General features: G+C 41.9%; 1 protein-coding gene across 1 annotated transcript in view; it reads right to left on the bottom strand.

Annotated features, from left to right (window-relative positions):
• ADAMTS12 (ADAM metallopeptidase with thrombospondin type 1 motif 12) overlaps positions 1-21,540 on the bottom strand; it is a 155,935-nt gene extending 134,395 nt beyond the window's left edge. Inside the window, exons 1-2 of the mRNA XM_061469538.1 lie at positions 20,973-21,540; positions 15,918-16,279 (exon numbers count right to left, since the gene is read on the bottom strand). Of these exons, the coding sequence (XP_061325522.1) occupies positions 15,918-16,279; positions 20,973-21,099 (489 nt within the window). The 5' untranslated portion in view covers positions 21,100-21,540. The remainder of the gene's footprint in view (positions 1-15,917; positions 16,280-20,972) is intronic.
• Between the last annotated feature and the right edge of the window lie 849 nt (positions 21,541-22,389).

The raw sequence follows: 22,389 nt of genomic DNA, 5'->3' as shown, positions 1-22,389 counted from the left end.
CCAGAAAACCTCTTCAATCACCAATTACTACCCCCTTGTTCCTAAGGGTTGCATTCCAGTTCTTCTCTACCACTGCCAAATTAGATAAATCTGACAACATTTCAGTAGTTAGATATTACATCCAGGACAGTAATGAGCAATTCTGATGACCTCAGTAAGGCAATCTCAGGTCACTTCTTAGTCAATGGATAAAAAGCATTGCAGAGCCTAAAGCAGAACTTTAACACCAGACCGAAGAAAGCCAGGACCTGCAACCCCAAATAACACAGTGTTCTAAAACGCGGGGCTACCATTACACTTGATCTGTGGCACATACTGGAGAGCCAGTGCTACACACAGATGAACACATACTCATCTTGCCACATAAACATCATTAGCTCACTTAGCTGGATGCAACTGGGGGGGCAGAAAGGATGAAAGGCAGCTCCCAAATGGCTAACACAACTCCTCTCAGTCTGTAACACAGTGGTGCTTCACCAGTGGTAGATGTCCCATCCAAGTATACAAATCAGTGTCTTGATTTACTTCTACAGTGGACAAATGAAAGTAAAAACCAGTATTCGATTCTCTGTGGCATTGCTACAGATCTAACATAACAGCTCAATCTACTGCCATAATCAGGTTAAACACCTAGAGACCTCAGCCTGTACTCAGGTTTAAAAAAGAGAGGCCCTGAGTACAATGCTTGGGGTTTAGGATGTTCTTTTGAGGTTGTAGAAGATTTCTGTTTTGACTTTTTAGTTCCATTGTGTTTCTAAATCAGGACCCAAGTGATTTGCTCAGTAACAAAAGAGGCCTATAAGAGGGCTAAGAGTCAGAAACGCCAGTATCATACTGACAATTCACAAATCCCTACGCTTCACAGAAATCCATCCACTCTCAGAGCCTGAGCTACAATGCTTTATGTGTTCTTCTGATTTAGACTTTTAACGCCCCCAAGACATCCATGTACAGGCTTAATAGAGCACTGCATCTCTGTGTTCTGCATCTCGTGTCTTCACACTGAGGTTTCTGGATGAATAATGACCTCCCACGCAAGTGTTAGATGGCACTTTATAGTTCAAAAGAACATAAATTCTTAGTAATGGGGAAACACAGAACATTTGTCAAAGGATGAAAAACACAACTTGATTTGGCTAGCTCCAGTCTCCATAAAGAAGCTTGACATAAACAAACTTGGCTGGTTTATATTTTAAAATATCTAACTGTCACTCAAGCTCCTTATAAAACACATTTCTTTAGAAGTGCTGTGATAATCAACTTAACTAGAAGAAGTACCATATAAAGCAACATTCACAGCTGTAATGTGAAGAGACTGTGCCAAAGCTACTCTGCTATCCTGCCAGTAGAGGACATGTCCTAATTACAGAAAATAGCCAAAAAGGTAACACAACTGAGCAGGAGACATATTCCCTTCTAATGACCAGAGCAATTCAGAGCACTGCTACAAAACAAATCTGACAGCCTAAAACCTCATGTCGGTTAATCAGTGTAGCTGATGATCTTGCATTACATATTTAACTCATTTAATGTTTATTATTTAATATTAATATACTGTTAGTATTTGATATTGCATTCTTTCAATACACAGTTATCCCTTTTCCTGGAAGACAGTGATTAGTACCGCAAGCAGGAGATTTGTGGTTAGTCATAGCTAATTTACGCTATCCATTTTCATTCCCTCCTTAGGTTTGGATTGCTTCCAGTGGGAGCAGTAATGGTCATTTAGCTTTATAACTCTCTTTGGCATCTCTCTCCTGAATTGCTACTACTCTCACACTTTTGAACTCTTCTCCAAAGCCAAGTGAAATCCATTTCCTCATTTGAAAGAGAACACTTAACTGGATAAACAAGTGGTATTCTGTCCTTGTAGCTTAGCTAGCAATAAAATAAGAAACATGTACTTCCCTATGTAAGGAGAAACCTGTTCTTTCCTTAGTGATCCTTTTTTCTAGCTGTTGGGGCTGGGGTCCTACTTTGAAGAAATAGCATTTCTGTGCATTTTCATGCAAAAAAGGTTATAAGCATGTGCCATTTTTGACGTGTCTGCTACCAGGCTGTAATTTACCTAGATTATATAAAGATACATCAAAAACTGTCAGCAAGTACTGAGCCACTGTGAACTGACATGATGTAAAAATCTGTTGAGGGAAGAAATCCAGCTTCTCCCTTCGGTTATGAGTTATTAGGAAAAAGACAAGAGCTGCTCTGAATGCGTAAGCAATAGAGTTCAAACACTTTGGTGTCATCCATAGTCATGGCAAAGACTGTTTAATGCAGACTAAGATCTTGTGAGGCCCTTTGAGGACAAAGAGCAACAAAGGACATCCAGATTCCAGATGGAAATCAAAGCCAGAAAGAACTTATTTTCAAAACAAATCCTTACATCTCAAGGCAGCAACGGCAGCCAACTGTTTTACCATGCACAACTTTCAAGAGAAGGGCATCTATATCAACAAATAGATAAAGCAAAAATACAAATACTCCTGGATGGTGAAAACCTGTCTGGATTAAAATAAAAGATCTCTTCAACCCAGTAGCCTTCATCTGGCAGCAGACAAGAGTAGGTTCTTACAAAAATGCAGTAAGAACAGTACAAGGATAGAAGGACACAAGCACTGACCTCCAGATATTCAGTCATTCAGTTGGGGACTTGAAGAGTTTTAAGCTGCCTTCTCAATACCTTGCTGGAGCTTTCCTTCCATCACTTACTCATTGGATCCATTTATTACTGTGCCATCCAAGATATCTAACTGCCCACATACTTACCCACCTTCTAAGGTCAATTTAAATGATAGATTATGTGTCACAGTAATTCAACGATTTTGTATTAATTCCTTTTGAAAAGCACCTTCTCCTGGTGATCTTTTTTTTTTTTTATTATTAAATAATGCAGTTTCTCTGCTATGGCCTTGTCTCCTTCAGCCACTTCTTTTATTCTCAATCAGACACTTCCTAACAGAATCTTTGGGAGCCTTCCTGACTCTGAAGTGTTTATTAAAGCTCCTAATTTTTGCACCTTTAACAAGCTTTTCTCAAAGACATTTTCTGCTGATGAACCAAGCTTTTTCAGTTATCTTAGCAGCTTGTATGTTAATTTTCATTTTCCCCCACCTGAATATAATTATTGCATTTGCAAGACAAAATTTTTTCTTCTTACTTGCTTTAACTTCTTACTGTTTATTTCCACCAGATTTTATGTTTTGTTTTTTTTTTTTAAGAATTAAGACAATAATAATTATCACTTTCTTGATCTTCCAAGAAGGTATAATTAAACAAATCCTATACAACTTAAGTATTTTACCCCACCACCTCCTTCTTTTTAACTCTTTATCATTTTTAAGCAGTTTACCTTTTAGAAGTTACACCCACAAAGGACACACACTATATCAATGTGAACACAAGCTCCAGCACAAGTTAACAGTTACAAAATACTTCTCGTAATTGCATCAGATCTTAGCGTCCTAGTCTTAGATCCAGTACCTTATTATATTCAGCACAGCACTGACACAACATGAAGATCTTTTTCACCATAACAGGACCAGAGAGTCACAGTGTAAAAAAGAGGTGATAATAAAGACTGAGTCACACAACCTTTTTTCCTTTTTTTTTGCTTTTTTAAATAATTAAATACAACACACCATTAGGACAAGCACTGTTTCCTCTTAGTCTGTTTTGTGTACTTTGACACAGCAGAAAGACTGTGGAAGGCAAACACTACATATTTAATACTTGTTTGTACAAACATTTAAAGATATAAACAATCTTCCTTTTTAGAATAGGACTACAGATTAAAGAAGTACTCGGTAGCAACTACTGCAATAATAGCAGAGTTGACTAACGAAACTTAGCTAGAGAAAGTACATACGAAATACAGCAATCTCAAGGGTAGTTCTACTTTGGCTACTGGTATATTATGCCACACTGCACAGCAGGCAAAGGGCAAAAAACAAATCCAAAAGACCAACACATCAATGATGCTGCGAAGAGCAGTTTTATTCCATTCGTGATTCCATGCTTCATTTAAGATGCCTGAGTACACAGCCACTAAGAAGTGAAGCTATTACGTCAACTTTAATGGCCAAGGTAACACAGGGACTACACATAAGCTATCAACTCCAGGCATCTGTGAGCGTGATTAACTATGACATGATTCATGAATCAAGTTCGGAACTCCTTTCTTCCAAGACATTAAATTTTCCCTTTCCTGAAGGAACAGCAGATTGGAAACATACTCACCCAGAGAGACCTCCAAATGTTTTTTGCCTCATATTTTCTCTGTGAGGCAGCTGCTGGGGTCCATTGGCTTCATCTGACATACTGATTTGCATTATACCACACCCCAGCTAGCTTATCAGTCACCTGCCAGCACACTGCATTTGAAGTGATTCTTACAGCAACTTACATGCTTGTATGCTTATAATGCTTATATAGCAACTGTGCTAAAGAAAAGTATATTAAAGAATACAACATATAAAAAAAAGAGTCATTCCAGCCCTATCCACAACAATTTTTATTTTTTTTTTACACCAGTATAAAAGACAACACCTGAACCATAAGCCTCCAATACAGTCCAGAGCAAGGGGCACATATTACCTTACCTTCAGACAGAGGTGAGTACCACAAGATGACCATGTTTTGGCCTCCTCACTTCTCCTGCCTGAGGCATATTTTAAATATGCCATGTTTCCTGGCATGCAAGACCATCTGTATCAGCCCCTTCACACTGCCCAAACTCACCTGCCTCCTGTCTGATGTTTCCCACACGTGGGGAGCAGCAACAGCAGCACCTAGCACCAGTGTGAGGACGAGGGAGCACTACAGTCCCTTGCTGCTCCCTCCCCATAGCTGTCTGAACAGATCCAGATGTTGGTTCATGCAGCCCTCTCATACATCAGTGCACTCCAAGAACCAGGTGTGTGATGTCTACAGACATTTCCTCAACTCTCTGGCCTTCATATAAATTTCAGCACTTGCAGCCCAGTACCATATTCATGCCCTGAGCAGGAAGGGTCCTATGCCATGAAGTAATACACAGAGCAGCAGTGAAGGACAGAGAAAGCTTCTATTCACTAAGTGCTCTTATTCACACTCATTCTTCATATAAGTGTCTGCAAATAGGCAGAGTTGTGAGGTGTCAGAGCAACTGTGGTACTGAGATTATTTTAGAGACATAGAGCACCAAACAGAATTTTAACCTAAATGCACTCAAGTCTGCAACTTCCCAACATGCAATTATTATTTACATCTCAAGATACAGCCACTCGAAATCCCTGAGAGTACTGACAGCAAAATGAAAATGCTGCTTTTTAAAACCAGATTGTCTAGAGTAAACCATGATATATATGACATAGAAAAATAGATGATTTCTGACTTACTAAAATATGTTACTACCAGAGAGCAATAATTTTCTTTCAATAAAAGGACCTGAGGAAAGAGAAAAAAAATAGGAGATTATGTGCCAAGCTTGTTTGTTTGTTTCCAGTTTAAGATGATGTTTCTCACTAAACAGTCCCAAATAACAATCCTGCTCTGCCAAACTTGCACATACAAATTTCCACATTGTAGACTGCAAAAAAGTGATGTACAGTGAATAGATCGCCACCGCTGTGCAAATCACAAACAGTAATTATGAAACATTCAAAACATCAAAGACACTAGAAATATCTGCATGGGTGCACTACCGTATCATGGCTGTTATTCAACACTAACGGAAATACAGCTCAAAAGAAAATTCTACTGGTTCAGCTGCCCCTATGCCCACCTCCAAAGTAACGGGCATCTAACCAGGGACTAATTAAACAAAATTTTTGAGATGGAAAGAATTGTTTGCAGTTTGTTATTAAACTACCTGGCATTCAGAAATATAAAGCTGAGGATTTTTTCTACCAGCTCCCACTCCCCCTTTAAACTTGAAGATTGAGATCAACTGAAACAATTTAATGAATAAACTGGGATAATTTTTTTTTTCCAGTTAATTCCGTAACTCCAAAACAAAAACTGTGTGCTAGCTTTCTGTTTAGGAAGTTACCAAAATTACATATTGAGAGGAGAGACAAAATCCTGAACAAAAATACAGCTTTGGATCCAACTAAACTTCCAGTTGAGATTATACTATGTGAAAATTTCAGGAACGGGAGGGTGAGGAAAATGTTTTGTTCAGTGATAAAATTCTCCAAATTAAATGTAGTTGATCTGAAGTTACTTGAAATAATTATTCATAATATATTTTCTGGTAGAGACATTTTTCTGAAGCGGTACACATGAATTGAAGGTAATGGACTTCAGTAAGGATGAAATACTACCTACAATGTCATTCCAGCTCCATAAATATCCACCAAGGTGATTTAAAGTAATACAAATTATTTGCATTTCTCTTGCTAACACAGAAGCACATTAATTCTTAAGAGAGGAGTTTCTGCAAATGGTAAATAAACTATGTAGCAAATGGAGTTTTGCCAAAAAACAACATGCTTTGTCCCCCAGTACCTAATCCACTATTTGCTTGGTCTGATCTAATCACAAAGGCAGTAGACCTGACTAGACCTTGATTTGCCTATGTAATGAACTCCAACTTGGAGTAAATATGAAGGAATAAAAAAAATAATATTTGCTTGAACTTAAGTTCCATTAAGCTCTAAAGATATGGCCACGTTAACAATGTTGCAAAAGAACATAAAGAATTTTTTCTTCACAGCATGTTGACTGTTCATTGTCTCCTCCAAGGCAACAGCTTCAGAAAGCATCAAATGAAGCTGATAAAATGCTAGCGAAAAACAAAAGAAGATACACCTAAGTCCATATAAAGTGTTGAAATTCAAAGTAAAGATTCATTTTTCTAGCACTCAGTGACTCGGGAGGACAAGAAAGTATGTGAACGACTATTGCATCAGGAGGTTCTCAAGAAAGAAAACAGACACATCAAGAAATTTGATCTGAGTCGAAAACAGAAAAAAAGGATGAACTAAGTGGAGATGTCCTACTGCCCTGTTATTTATTCTTTACTAGATATTTACTTCATCAATGTTGGACAGAGGATGCTGGATAAAACAAACATGTTCACCCTACCACAGTCTCCATTCTTACAGTTTTGGCCAGATTTGGTCTATGACTGTTCTAGATAAGGAAACAGAGTTAACACTGCATCCAAATAAACAGATACTAAAGTTTGGACTGAGCATTTAGAATCATCTTTTTTTAAATACATACACTTAAAAATCAGAAGAGTGGAATTTGAACAAAAGAAAACTTCAACTCATAAATAGTATCTGCATCAGCCTTTACTGTGAGTTACAACCACAACGCATTTAGATCTATTCTTGGGATTTCCATGCATGCACAAGCCTAAGCAGTTTATTAAGAACCTGCTGTTTGCCATGAGTATTGGAGCCCACAACAGATACATAGGTACTGCTTTGCCAAGACAACCAGCTTTTTTATCACTATTTATTTACCTCTTTACTTTTAGAGCTTTCAATTTCAGATTAATCTTTCTCCAAAGCACACCCTGGAGCCACTGTGGGAACATAAATATCCCAGCCTAAATTACTAAATACTGAAATTCTGTTGCAACTTAAAAATGCATTGAGGAACTCAACTGTTAAGCACCAGTTTCTGGAAAAAAAGCAAAACAGCTTGGTAATACCTAATGCATTCAACAGTGCAGAAGCCTTCCCAGCACACAGCATGGATCTTAAAACGAGAGCTTTAGCTGCAGTGTAACTGTTCTGCAGTGACAAAGCTAGATACATGTATGTAGTTTTGCATATGTGTGTGTGCTTGATATATGTGTATATATAACCATGCCCTGATGCTGACCCTGCTCAGGGACTGCAGCTGCTCCTCTCTGGCAGACAAAGAGAAGAGGCAGGACCTGACCTTCAGGCTGCTGTTTTTCAGCTGGTGCCAGAAGCCAGGCTCACACAGCTGCTGTGAAAGTACCACTAGCCCATCTATCCTCTAAGTACAAGCAGGAGACACACACTATTTGGGTCTGTTGTTTACATCCCCCATTGCTGTTGACAACCTAACATCCTGCCAGTGTCTGCCTGCTAAGAACAGAAGCAAGGCAGGCTCTTCTTGGTAATTTTCACTTTTTGAATAGCTATAAAATAAGGCATGCAATTGGCAAGATTTGTCCCCATTAATGTCACATTACATGCATCACTGCCAGAATATGTAGGAAAGCTTCGGTTCTTCCCCTCTCCTCTGCTCATCATTAATTATTACATACAAAGCATGTGCCCACGTGATGGGTAGCAGGTACAGCACTTTGCTAAGATGGCAAAAATGTGCAAACAATTCTATTTACTTCCATGCTGGATCCTTCCTTTCAGCCATCACAAAAATGGATTAAAAAAAAAAAATCTATGAACAGCAGAACTATCAAAACCTTGTTTCCACACAGATCTCCTTCTCACACATACTCCATCTCCTCACTTAAAGTAATTTTCTTCAATGTCTCCTGAATTCTCCAGCACTCCTCACCATCAGCTGGGCCATAGGTAGCACTGCATCCTGCTCAGTAACAATTTAAGAGTCATGTTGAGCGACCAGTCAACCTGCATGTGTTCATCCATCATTCACTGATCAAAAGTTCCCTCCTTTACCTGTAAAACTCATGAGAACAGCTCTGATAGCTCACTTTCAGATTAGTCTGAATAAGGCCTCAATGGCCTAGATTAGGCCATACGAGAAGAATCTAAAAACAGACCATCCTGCAAACCTCACATTACTGAGAATCAAGGCAAAACAGATGTTATGGATATTTTTTATTTCTGGGTTCTAAACAGACTGAAGTCACAATTCCCCAGTTTTCCCTCACTAAACAAGACACTTTTTATAAAAAACACCACACACTAAATGATGAGTGAAGACTTTCAGGAAAAAAGGGGGGGAAAAGTACACACATGCATAGAAGATTCATTAAAAAGACTCAAGGAGACTGGAACTATGATTGACAGCTCTGTACACTAACAATATTCCTAAGTGGTTAGCAAATCAGTACATATAGATTTAAACAAGAGTATTAGATTTCTGAAAACTATACAACAGTCTGTCTTTCCTGTTCCCAAAAACAGTTACTTTAAAGCATCCTAATCCTGGGTATTCCACTTAAATCAGTTCATACTGACTAATCTCATTTTCACCTACACCATCAACGACTGTTCCACTGAAAAGTAACAACTGTGTTATAAAAACTTTAGCCATACACAGCTTCTGGGCTAACAACTTCATATTGGCTAAAGGTGACAAGGCCAAGACCAGAAGCCACAGGCAAGGCTGGATTCTCATGTATTGAGATCACTGATGAGATTCATTTGACCTGTCAATTAGAGTCTTTCTGCAAACAAAAGACTGGGGGAAGGGAGCTGGCAGATGAATAGTTGAAGTTCAAACACGGAGAGAAAGGATGGATGTTAAAGTACTGCAGCAAATACTAGTCAAAGTTTGAATGATGAATCTGTTGGGGGCAAAATAAACCGAACAATAAAGCAAGCAGAAAAACACCATCACACCCCTTATCTTTGGATCATCTTCAAACAAACAAACCAACAACAACAAAAAAAAAAGCCACCACACAACACAACCACAACACTAGTCAAGTGAGGAGAATATCCATATATATATATTACTATATGGACAGAACAGGCCATCCAAGCATAACATAGAACACTGTGCTTAGTTTCAGTGTAAATTTTTCTACTTACAGCATTTTTCATACTACTACCTAAGAAGAAACATACAGCAGATATACAACTGAGTTACTTAGCAGGTCTTTCCTTCTTTACACATGCCACATCAAGCCAAATCAGAGTATTTCGACTTGGAAGTTCCATTATATCCAACCATAGAGCAATTCCCATCCCCAAGAAGAAGGCTGGCAGTTTGCTTTCACACCTGATATTCTCCAAACACCTTATTCCTACATTTTAGCTCTAGCAGAACATCAGCTGGGCAAACCAAAAGAGGCTGCTGTGGAGAAGTCACTGACATACAAATAAAAAGACACGACTGGCAGATCGGGCCATCTGCCATACTTCCAACCACAAGCAGAACCCATCAAGTACTTTACAGTGGGAGACTGTACAAAGTCAGAGACTCTCTTAGAAGAGACAAAGAAAGATGCATGAAGGAACGAGATCCTGAAAAAGAACTTGTCTATTTGTTTCCCAGTACTTTTATTAACACTACAGAAATACATTTCAATTTATCTCTTAAAATAACAGCCTCCAAAACAGCATGTGTGTCTAAATACGTTCTGGATGCAATTCCATGTAAGAGATGATTGCTGAATCCAGTTTCAGATGATTGTAAATGCAACAGAAGAAAAGGTTACATCTTCCCCTTCTTTAAGAGTATTCCTGCACCACCACGTACATAGCCAAAAAGAATCCCACTTTTACTGGAACAGAAAAAATGTTGGTTGCAGGTATACCACACAGGAACAGAAAGATGGTAATTTCTCTGGACTATAGGACAACTGATCCAGAAGAGACAGAGTTTGCAGAACCATGTTCTTCAACCTGTTAAAAAGGTCATGACCTATTAAGCATGAAAGAGAAACAAAGATATCACAAGGTGTTAATTAAAAAAAAAAAAAAGGGTTTGGAAATTACAGCTAAATTCCTCCAGATCTCTGCTGGTTTGTCCTCTTCATCCTCTTGTCCCATTCTGCCCAGAGATATATTTACATTTTTGAAAAAGAACAATGTCATATAATGACTGTCTTCTCCATTTTTGTATCTCAAATCTGTCACTTTGTTATTCCCCTTGCACGGCATTTGGGGAATATATAAATACATAGGAAAATGAAATTTATAAGACATCAGTGTACTGTTTTCAAAAGAACTAAGGAAATGCTGCAATTCCTAAGACTGATGGCATTCTATTTGAAAAGCTACAGGCTGTCAACCTGGAGAACCACCGATGTCAAAAAGTTGTTTCCCATGTTTTGAAAGTGTCACTCCTCTTTTTCAATCATTTGTCATTCTGATTTAGTCAAACAGATGCCCCTTTGAAAACCACGTCTTCTCAGCACCATCCACCTGATTTATGCAGAAGAAATCTGATTCTAAAGAGTGATATGAATTAATAAATAAAAATTAATAGTAAGTTATATCTTTGCTATGTGAGCAACGTCCAAGAAATGCTAATGGAAGCAGGAATTTATTTCAAAGTAAAAACTCAAGGAAGATGAAAATCCATTTCTAGGTTTACTATACTTTCAGTGCTCTGTGCAAGTGACCCTTACGAGAGAATACAAATCTAAACCACACGTGTTTTGTTCTTATACACTGCTTTTATCCTGCAAATTCAGGAACTTCCAAGTATGAACCAAGCAGACTTCCGATAGGGGGAATTCATTCCTGAAAGAAGAATGAAACTAGGATTCCACTCCCACAGTCATCTTTAGGAATTTACTGTGCCCCACTTCAGGCCAATTTTAATTTTTTTTGTTGTTTTTTTGGAGGGGAGTGGGTGGTGTTGCAAAAGATGACAATATTCTTAAGCAATTCACTGGACAAAATTACAAGAGAACATTTCAACTTTTTCCCACTAAAAACAGCCAACAAATGGAACATTCCAGTAAAACACATTTAGTTACTTAAATCAGTGGTTTTCAGTATTACAAATTTTTTACCAGCCCCTATCATTAAGAAAGCCAAAAAATAGCAGTTTAGGTATGACATACTTTCCTGTCACTCACTACTATCATAAATCAGTACCTCATTTATAGAATCATGGAATCATAGAATAGTTAGGGTTGGAAAGGACCTTAAGATCATCAAGTTCCAACCTCCCTGCCGTGGGCAGGGACACCTCCCACTAAACCATGTCACCCAAGGCCTCGTCCAACCTGGTCTTGAACACTGCCAGGGATGGAGCATTCACAACCTCCCTGGGCAACCCATTCCAGTGCCTCACCACCCTAACAGGAAAGAATTTCCTCCTTATATCCAATCTACACTTCCCCTGTTTAAGTTTTAACCTGTGAACCCTTGTCCTGTCACTACAGTTCCTAATGAACAGTCCCTCCCCAGCATCCCTGTAGGCCCCCTTCAGATACTGGAAGGCTGCTATGAGGTCTCCATGAAGTGTTCTCTTCTCACCATCTCAACAAAAAAAGCGAAGTAGGTTTATCACTTTACAACATACCTGAACTGTTAAGACAAAATGGTGTAGAGGAAAGGAACATTAATAATAATCCCATTCCCCAAATCTGAAGGCTAAGGTACTGGTTCTTAGCAGCTCCCGGGTTACGAGGCTGGAGCACATCACTCATCAGCTCTCTGCCAGCTTGCAGTGGTGTGCTGGATCGGGACCTACTTGCCAAGGCACACACTCAAGTGTGGCCCTGACCCTTCACAGGGACCTATGCAGCAGCCACTGCTGCCTAAGCCTGTTCTGGGAATCTGCCATCTTTTATCCACACTGTTTTGTTATCTTCCTCTTCTTCCCATCTCAGCCCCACAGAGCCTTACCAACTCGCCCTGTGCAGTTCATTAGTTCATATAACTCCTTTTATTCATTTAGAATTAATCTCCTACAGTAAACAAGCTTACAATTTCTCCTCATGGGATAGGTTTTTAGTATCTCAGATAAGTTGCTCTAATTCAATGTGTTTTACCTATTCTCAATTCTCCTTCCCTCCCTGAGAAGAATAGACAGAAAAAAAATCTTTTCAATTAATAAACACAATACATCTCAGAAAAAAAAAAAAAAAGGCAGAAAAAGACATGTTGCAGAACAGCAAAAAACTGTGGATCCCCAGGATGAAAATAATTTAGCATTAGCTCAGGAAGCAGCAGACTACCACAATTTCAGAAACAGCACGGTTTTATCCTGAAAACCGGACTGCACTTCTCAGCACTGGTGAAATTACTCATTAATCAGTGTTTCCATATGACACTGGGTCTTTTGGAAAACTTCCAGGTGAAACGCAAGCTAAATCACCTTTCCCCAACTGTAGCAGTCAGAGGAGTTAAGAGATTCAGACCCAGCTCTTACTGAAACCTCTTAAGAGCAGTGACTCCTGGAGTTCAAAAATCATTGCATCAAAACCATTGTGTTTTTCCCTAAAAGTCATTTTCAACCTGAATTAATTTATTGTAGAATCATAGAATCATAGAATAGTTAGGGTTGGAAAAGACTTTAAGATCATCTAATTCCAACCCCCCTGCCATGGGCAGGGACACCTCACACTAAACCATGTCACCCAAGGCCTCATCCAACCTGGTCTTGAACACTGCCGGGATGGAGCATTCACAACCTACCTGGGATTGCTTCGACCCAGGTGTAGGACCTTGCACTTGGCATGGTTAAACTTCATGAGGTTGGCATCAGCCCACCTCACAAGCGTGTCGAGGTCCCTCTGGATGGCATTCCTTCCCTCCAGGGTATCAACTGAACCACACAGCTCGGTGTCATCGGCAAACTTGCTGAGGGCGCACTCAATCCCACTGTCCATGTCAGCGACAAAGATGTTGCACAAGACCGGTCCCAACACTGATCCCTGAGGGACGCCACTCATTACTGCTCTCCGGCTGGACATTGAGCCATTGACCACAGATCTTTTTTGCGCAGCCATCCAGGCAGTTCTTTATCCACCGAGTGGTCCATCCATCAAATTGATGTCTCTCCAATTTAGAGACAAGGATGTTCTGTGGGACAGTGTTGAATGCTTTGCACAAGTCCAGGTAGATGACGTCAACTGCTCTACCCCTGTCCATCAGTTCTGTAGCCCCACCATAGAAGGCCACCTAATTGGTCAGTCAGGATTTCCCCTTAGTGAAGCCATGCTGGCTGTCACCAAGCACCTTGTTGTATTTCATGTGCCTTAGCATGCCTTCCAGGAGAATCTGCTCCAAGATTTTGCCAGGAACAGAGGTGAGACTGACTGGTCTGTAATTCCCCGCGTCATCCATTTTCCCCTTTTTCCAGTCATCGGAAACTTCACCTGACTGCCATGATTTCTCAAATATGATGGCCAGTGGCTTAGCAACTTCATTTGCCAGCTCCTTCAGGACCCACGGATGGATTTCATCAGGTCCCATGAACTTGTGCACATTCAAATTTTTAAGATGGTCTCCAACCAGATCCTCTCCTACAGTGGGCCTAGGGTCTTCATTCTCACAATCCCTGCATCTGCCTTCCAAGACTTGGGTGATGGGGTCGAGCCTTTGTCAGTGAAGACCGAGGCAAAGAAGTTTTCAAGGTTTAATTTTGGGGTAGTGGGAAAACCCAAGCCATGACTGTATTTTTCTGATACAAGTGTTCTGTCAAAAAGAAACAATCTCCAAGCCTGTATTCTAGCAAATATTGTTCCAAAACCCCTCCAAATCAAAGTAAACCTCAAAAAGTTTGTAGCCCAAATTAAAGGATCACTTCACATGATATTACCAAGCTGAATTTAAATTGTGATTTGAGGGGGTTTGGGAAGGTTTAAATCCTTGTTGCAGACTTCAGAAGGCATAATGAAGATCCAGAACTTAATTTCAAGTTCTCATTCTAATGAAAACTAACAAAGACATTCTGGTACAGCACCAGGCAAACCAATCAAAGGAACTACTTTTTCATCCTATCTCCTTTTCCTTACTGTATGACTATAACATGTTTCAGGGAAGTTTTGGTAAGTTGGTCCATAATGGAAGAATTGCTTAGAAAATCCCTTGATCTTCATGCCTGTGGGACTGAAGCTTCTGACTTCAAGCAACGGTCTGTTTCTCCAGGCAACATGCCAAAAGTGCCATCAGCACTGTGGAAGACTCCAAAGTTTCACATTTCATCTGCCCCAGAGCTGTCTTCATGTTACTTTTCATAAATTGCCAGGATACTTTTGTAACCCACTGATTTTCCAAAGCTTCAGAAAGCTTCATACTTCTCAATAGCAAGGAACACAGACACTGACAGGATGTCAGGGAAAGAATGTACTTTACAGATACACACCTTGGCACGGAGCTCATGCCCAAAAATGAAGCATCAGTCCCTACTTTGTGCCAGACTGAGATGTGTTGTCAGCCAGTCATCAGTGCCCTGCTCTATGCACTTTCAAACACTGTAATTTGCCACTCAGTGGTCAAGACACTACAGCACACGCACCCTGTACGCATTTCATCACCTTTGTCTGCACACTCCACAAATCCTTTGCATTTGCTTCTCAGCAATTCTGTGTGACATTTTACACAGCTCCCTGTAGCATTCCCTTCACATTCCAGCAGTCTGTGTCTTCTTCCCCTCCCAGACAAGATGGGTTCAGCATTATCCTCTAGAAACAGAAAGCTAACCTATGGTAGTGGTAAAAAACAAACCTAAGGTTTCTATCTCCTCATCTTTGCCAGTCTACTAAGACTTCAAGCTCCAGCCTCAGAAGTACTCTTTGGAATTAGGCATCTACCCTACATCTATTTCTGAAGTTGCAGTGTAGTTCTGAAGCAAATATCTCAGCCTTCCCAGCTTACCATTAGTAGGTTTAACAAGCAGGGCAGTTTTGCTGACCTACACTCCTTTTACAGGAAACTAAAACAGCTCATATCCAGATGCATAACAAAGTTGCTCCAACTACTAATGGGATCGATGTAGTGACTGGATATTTGGATGGCTTCAAGCCATAGGTATGACAGAGATGTTTGGTCCACCACCAGAAAAAGAAAAATAATCTAGTGACTAAAGTAAACCCCAGGTGGGCCTTAGCATCAACTTTTGACCTGATTCTCTCTTCCAGAAATTCAAATGGCATCCATAGTATTAAACCGATACTTTCAGACCGTTAAGTCAGTAAGGTTATGTCAGTGTTATGTAAGACTGGCTCATTCAGTTTCTTACCAGAGAAACATATTCATACACCACTGCTCTAGCTCAGTTCTAATAATACAAAAATTAGCCAGAACCCCATTCATTAAGGACACATCACTTACCAGGCCATCGCAAGTGCTGATCGCTGCTGTCCCACTCCCAGCACCTGGCTGCAACACTGTGCCAGTGAAGTGGCAAGGAGCTCCCGAGTGAGTTGCAATCTTCGCACCAGTATGGTTGCCACGTCTCCTTTCTACTACGTAGTTATGGGAAAGAAATCGCATCTGGACAGTCAAGTTAAAAAACAGATCCTTATCCTCATGGTTGATTTTGTAGTATATCACATTATCCTTTTTGCTGAGGTCTCTCTTCTCCCTTGTGTTTGAGATGTGATGGTGTAAATTAAAAGAAAGAAAATGCCCGCTTGCATCTACTCTTGCTGGATCAACCACATGGTATTCTGGCAGTGTCTTGATAAATTGCCCTGAGAGGAAGGGGAAAAAGAAGAAAAAAAAAGAAAACAAAAGAAGTAAACCTAGGGTGAGTCCTAGCCTGTTCAAATCTCACATGATTTAACAGGGAAACTCAAAAAATACTCCAATTCACTACACCATCCTATTGACATAAAGGCAGGCAGTGCACAGACCACCATGCACTACAATCCCTATCTGGCCTTTCTACTCTCCAGTATAACACTCAATTTAGAAGTAAAAAATTCTTCTTTTCAAACATTTTGTCACCAATCATATGAAGGATTGACTGTCACACACGCACCTCTTTCCAACCCCACAAAAGCTGAGAACCCTCTCTGTCCTAGGTCCCCAGCACACAATGCTCTGATCAAGATCATACCCCCACATCCAAAAAGCTGACCACCTGAAGCAGGAGACAGAGCCTTAAAAACACACATGGGTGAAGGGAACACCACTAATTGGCTTGACAGGCTACAATAACAGCACCTCAGCAGCATCAGCTTTAGCAGTTGCAGCAGAGGATGGTATTTTAAAAGAGGGTTTGAAGGGGAATGAAGTAACTGTGTCATTTTTTTATAACGGGTTCCAACCAGAGTAAGATCAGCTGTATTAGCACTTACCAGAATCTACCAAGGGAAGAAAGCGCTCCCGGCATTCTTGTCTCCTGCTGTGACACAGAAGACCACCTGTTCCCAATTTCATTTTTCTTTAAATTAGTGTAAAGCTCAAAAGTCCCAAACAAATAGCATAAATACACATAAAACACAGTCCCTACAAACTCATACTCCCAGATCTGTAAGCACACTTGACTTCAGCCCATGAAATCAGTCTGAATATATTTCATCAAAAAGAAATTGTAAGGATAAGTGTCATTCCAGTTCCTCCTTCCCTAGGGCTCCTTGCTCTTCACTCCTGAAGTCCCAGCCACCTGTACGTGAAGCACCTAAACCTTATTCATTAATTAAGCTGGTCAAAAAAGCAATTAGCCTGCTCCAGGTACTTCCGGAGCACTTTACTCCTCCTTAGGACTGGTAAGACAATCCTTCTAGAAACAATTCTCTCCACTGCCTGCATCTTCAAAGCCACACAGGATAAACCATGTTGAGACAGACAGCTGTCCAGGTTCATCCCCTCTGGGAAGAAACATATCTCCTTTGCCCTCATTAGCTGCAGTATGAGACATGGATGCTTGTCTTTCATAAGGCCATCAAAAAAAAAAAAAAAGCACATATACAAAACTACATAAGAAATTTGGCCTTGTCTCAGTAGCACCTTTATTTCAGAGGCAAACTTACTGTCATACACAACAGAATTCTTTGTACACAAGTCTTCCCACCAGCCTATCATGACTTTTTGCCTTTGCAGGACAAGCTGCAGCAGTGGGCTTTTAAATGTCCACAGCAGCAGGTCTTGACACCTCAGAGACTAACACCTACCATAAATTCTGAGACATCTCCTGCCCCTGCCCACATAAGTACAGCAGGAACTGAGACATGGGAAATTCAATCCACACCTTCATGCCTACAGTTTACACAGCCTCTATATAGCACATAAGGTGCCAGCTGAACAATTTAGCAGCTGAAGATAGGTCGCTCCTTCCTCACGCTCCAGAGTGAAGCAAAAAATGAGCAGGACAAGAGAGGTGAAACACCCAAAAACATGGCTTACCTGCAGAAGTTTCATTATTAGACTTCTGAGAAGACCCACATCCTATATTGTTCTAGCAAAGACAGGCTAACAGAGAACACTACAAGATCCAGCAAGATCAGGCCCCATTTCTATGGTTTTCAGCACAACTCACTAAATAATCAAATTAAATGCCTGAAGGAAAACTTACTCATTTGCTGTCACTGTGCGATTTGCCTCTGCTTGATGTCTTGAGATTAATTTGTTGTGGCTTAACAGTTCAGCTCCATGCAAGACCAAAGACTTGCAGTTTTGAACTTCAAACTATTCAAGGAAGTTTTTTATTTCATTATAGTGATTAGTGTTTAGAGGTTAAGGTAATTTAGACATCATCATCAGTAAGAGGGAAAATAATGCCGAAGTGTCTGATGGCAACAGAATTCCCAAGGCAGAGAAGTCTAACTTCTTCCACCCCTCCTTAAATACTCATTTCTGAATGCTAGTCACTGGAGAGCAAATTATGCTGCAATAACAGTATACTGTAATGTAATCACAGAATTGAATTATTAAGCAGTTTTCAAAAGACCAGAAGGATCAAGATTACAACACAACAAACTTTAACAAGATGAGGCTAAGGATATCTGCAAATAATCATTACCAGTTTTGTCTAGACCATTGGGTAGAGGTGAGCAAGGGCAATCCTACCAATAACAACTAACTGAGCTCCACATTAAGCCTAACATACCACTTGATCTTTCTTGCTGGAAAAGACTGTAAAACAAAAATAGGAGGTACAATTTTGTTTTTACCTTTCTGCCCTTCTAGGAAAGAGTAACAACCAACTAGAGGGCAGAGGCAACAAATGGAATAACTTAATGCATGCAACCCAGACTGCACAAGAATAAGGGTTGAATTCTTCAACGCTGACTTCCTCAATTTTCCTAAATTAATAATTTATTCTTATTAAAACACCACACATTCCCATAAACCTTAGTGCCAGAGGGAAACTATCCTAGTGCCACTAACAAGCCTCAGGGCTGGCATGCCACGGCATGCTCCTTAGCCACCTCTAATACTCTCCACTCCATGGCACCTCCGCCTGCAAAGTTGCACAGCTGAGGAATTATAGTCCAGGAATGGGAAGACTTCCCTGGGCAGCTTGTGTAGCTCCAGGGATCACTATATCCTTCCACAACTGCAGCCTGGGCATGCCAGCTTGCATCAGTGCCATGAGCAGAACCAAACATCACACTGACACATTCAAGTCAGTACTTAGCCTCGTATCACCGTTTGCACAGGCTATTCATGTTTGTTTGACAAGTCTAAGAATTGTTTAAGTTAAAGCTCCCCAGCAGACCCTCCTAATTCTGCATCACTGAAAACATATGATAATATTCCAAACCACTGCTGACTGTTCTGCTCCCCTGTGGATTCAAAACACAGCAGAGAACTGCCCATAAAGATGGCTGTACACAAGTGGATAAACTAGGATAAAGATAAAAACATACACAGTCTGTCACGTGTGACAAGAAAAGCACAATTTCTTTCAGACAGATAACATGTTTTCTGACAAAAATTCCTTTAAAATGTGACACATCATCATTTGAAATTGTTTCATCTCCATGTCTGCAGTTCATCTACATCTGCCCCTCAGACCCTCTGGCTTCTTTTCAAACGATTCCTTGCAATAGGAAATAGAGTTGCTGTTCTCTGGAGGAAGCGTCTTCCCAAGCCAAAGAAAGGCTCTGTACCCAGGAAACACCCCAAGCTCCAAAGTCCCATCGCAAGGATCAGGCCTTCAACATTCAGTGAGAGAATCGTTAACTGTTCCGACTGCTACACTTGTTGTGCATGTGGAGGGAGCACAATAGCTACGCGAGATAGAAATTTAAGTTCTTTACACTCAGCACTGCATCCAATCTTCAAAAAAAACCCAGCCAAATTTTAATTGTCCCTTTACACAAAACTATTTGCAAACACCTGAGAAAGCCTAGGTTTTTCATGCGTAGAAAGTTAAATTAATTCCACATTCACTTCCAAATGCCTGACAGACAGCTATTATGTGCTAACACAGCATCCCTGTTCAGTCCCATCTAGAGAGACACAGGAATGCAGTGACTGTTTGCATTCAGTTTAAATACATCCAGCAGGAAGTAACTTCAGGATAATTGTTCACTATTCAGCAGCTTGCTTAACCACTTTTTATTTCCATGATCTCTGAGGTGCACAGCAGATTTTCTCCTCTGTGTACAAGCTCTCCCACTGACAGCACCCCAGCTGTTGATTACATCAGGAAGGTTTTCAGGAAGCAAAATTTCCTCCTGCACTTTCGAGTCTTCTACCACCAGGCAGAGTCTTCCGACTAATCATAATTTTTCTCTCTTGGGAGCTGCCTCTGATTTTCCTTAAACAGACAACAGGATAAAAATCCTGACTTACACTCCCCCAGGGAGGTGTGCAGCCAGTTCCAAACGAGGGAATGAATTAATCCACCTGGCCAGCAGCCTCAAGAGATTCCCCCCCCAGATAAAGCCTTGCTTTTAATTTATCATCCTCACTAGATATGAATAAATCACAGTGTGTCTTATACCCTGATAACCCCAGTTCTTCTCTGTTAAAAAAAAACACCAAAACCAAACAATAAAACAAAAAAACAAACAGACAAAAAAAAAAAACAACAAAACAAAAACAAAACAACAGGGCAATACACTTTTTCAGCTTAGTACAAAACTATTCCGGTATTTAAAGAGATGCTTCTTAACGAGGAAGATGAGCAAAAAGCAGCATTTTACAATACCTCTATCTACATGGTGCAATTCAGTGACCTCCAAACAGCAACAGGCGGGCACAGGCAGAGCTGTGTTCTCACTTCAAAACTTCAAAGGCTGGAGCAGCCGGTCCCCAGAGCCGCTCGAGGGTACGCTGCGGGCTCGGACAGTCGAGCCCGGGCAGCACCGCTCACCCCGAGCCGCAGCAGCAGTGCCACTGAGCCACGACCCGACCCGTGGGACGCACACCCGGGGCGAGCCCGCTCTCCCTCACACCCTGCCGGGAAACTCCCCGTACCCAGCTACTGACCTTGCCGCCCATCGGGGAAGAGCGAGCTGCCGGCCGGCGGGGCCCTGCTCAGGCAGGGCGCTTGGACGTGAAGGATGAGGATCCAGAGGGAGACCTGTGCTCCCCGGCTCCGCGGGACACATGGCATGGTGCGGGCGGGGAGGTCCGAGAGGGGCCGCGCCTAGCCGGGCCGCGGCATAGCCAGGCGGCGGGGCAGCGGCGGAGCGGCCTCCCAGAGCCGCTCCCCACAAGGACTGCGCGGGGCCGTCCCGGTGTCTGGTTTCTGCCGAGGAGGAAGGAGGGTTGTGGGGAAGGAGCCGCTCCGGGAGCCCCCGCCTCGGAGCCGCCGGGGTTAAGGCGGTGGAGCGAACCGGACCGGGCCAGCGGGAGGGGAGGGGACGAGAGGCCACCAGCGGGGACTGCCGCACCCCCACTCCGCCCTCCACGGCTCAAAGGTGGGGCGTTAGCCCCGGCAGCCCCGGAGAGGGCGGCCGCACAAGGCAGCCTCCCCGCTCCGGCCCCATACGGCAGGTCGTAGCTGGGCCTCGCAGTCCCGCACCCATCAGGGCAGATTTTCCCTCCTGCTTAGAGTCACAGGACAAAACAGCTTGGAGAAGACCTTCAAGATCATAGAGTCAAATCTCTACCCCAGCACTGCCAAGGCCACCACTAAACCATGTCACTGGGGGCCTCATCTACATGGTTTTTTGTCACCAGGGATGGTGATTCTCCCACTGCCCTGGGCAGCCTGCTCCAGTGCCTGAGCACTCTTTCAGTGAAAAAAAATTTCCTAATATCCAGTGTAACCTCCCCATGTGGAGCTTGAGGCCATTACGTCTCGTCCTATTCATTTCTTAACTGGGAGAAGAGACCAGCCACCTCTTTGCTCCATCCTCCTTTCAGACAGTTGTAGAGAGCAGTAAGGTCCCCCCCGAGCCTTCTCCAAACCAAACCTCCCAGTTCCCTCAGCCGTTCCCTATCACACGTGTGCTCCAGAGCCTTCACCAGCTCCGTTGCCTTTCTCTGGACCTGCTCCAGCACCTCAATGTCTCTCTGGTAGTGAGGGGCCCAGAACTGAACACAGGATTCGAGGTGCAGCCTCACCAGTGCCCAGTGCAGGGGGATGATCACTGCCCTGGCCCTGCTGCCACACTATTGCTGGTACAGGCCAGGATGCTGTTGGCTTCTTGGCTGCCTGGGCACAAGCTGCTCATGTTCAGCTCCATCAGTCAGCACCCCCAGGTCCTTTTCCATGAGCAGTTTCCAGCCACTCTTCCCCAAGCCTGGAGGATTGCATGGGGTTGTTGTGGCTCAGGTGAAGGACCTGGCACTTTGCCTTGTTGAGCCTCAACCCATTGGCCACCACCCATGGATCCAGCCTGTCCAGATCCTTCTGCAGAGCCTCCTACCCTCCAGCAGAGCAGCACTCCCACCCAGC

This window comes from Pezoporus flaviventris, unplaced genomic scaffold (assembly GCF_033815535.1).
Source record: "Pezoporus flaviventris isolate CSIRO_AGI_PZ_B2104156 unplaced genomic scaffold, CSIRO_AGI_Pfla_v1 ptg000057l, whole genome shotgun sequence".
In the NCBI taxonomy this organism is placed as follows: Eukaryota; Metazoa; Chordata; class Aves; order Psittaciformes; family Psittacidae; genus Pezoporus; species Pezoporus flaviventris.
This window is presented reverse-complemented; position numbering and strand designations above follow the sequence as displayed.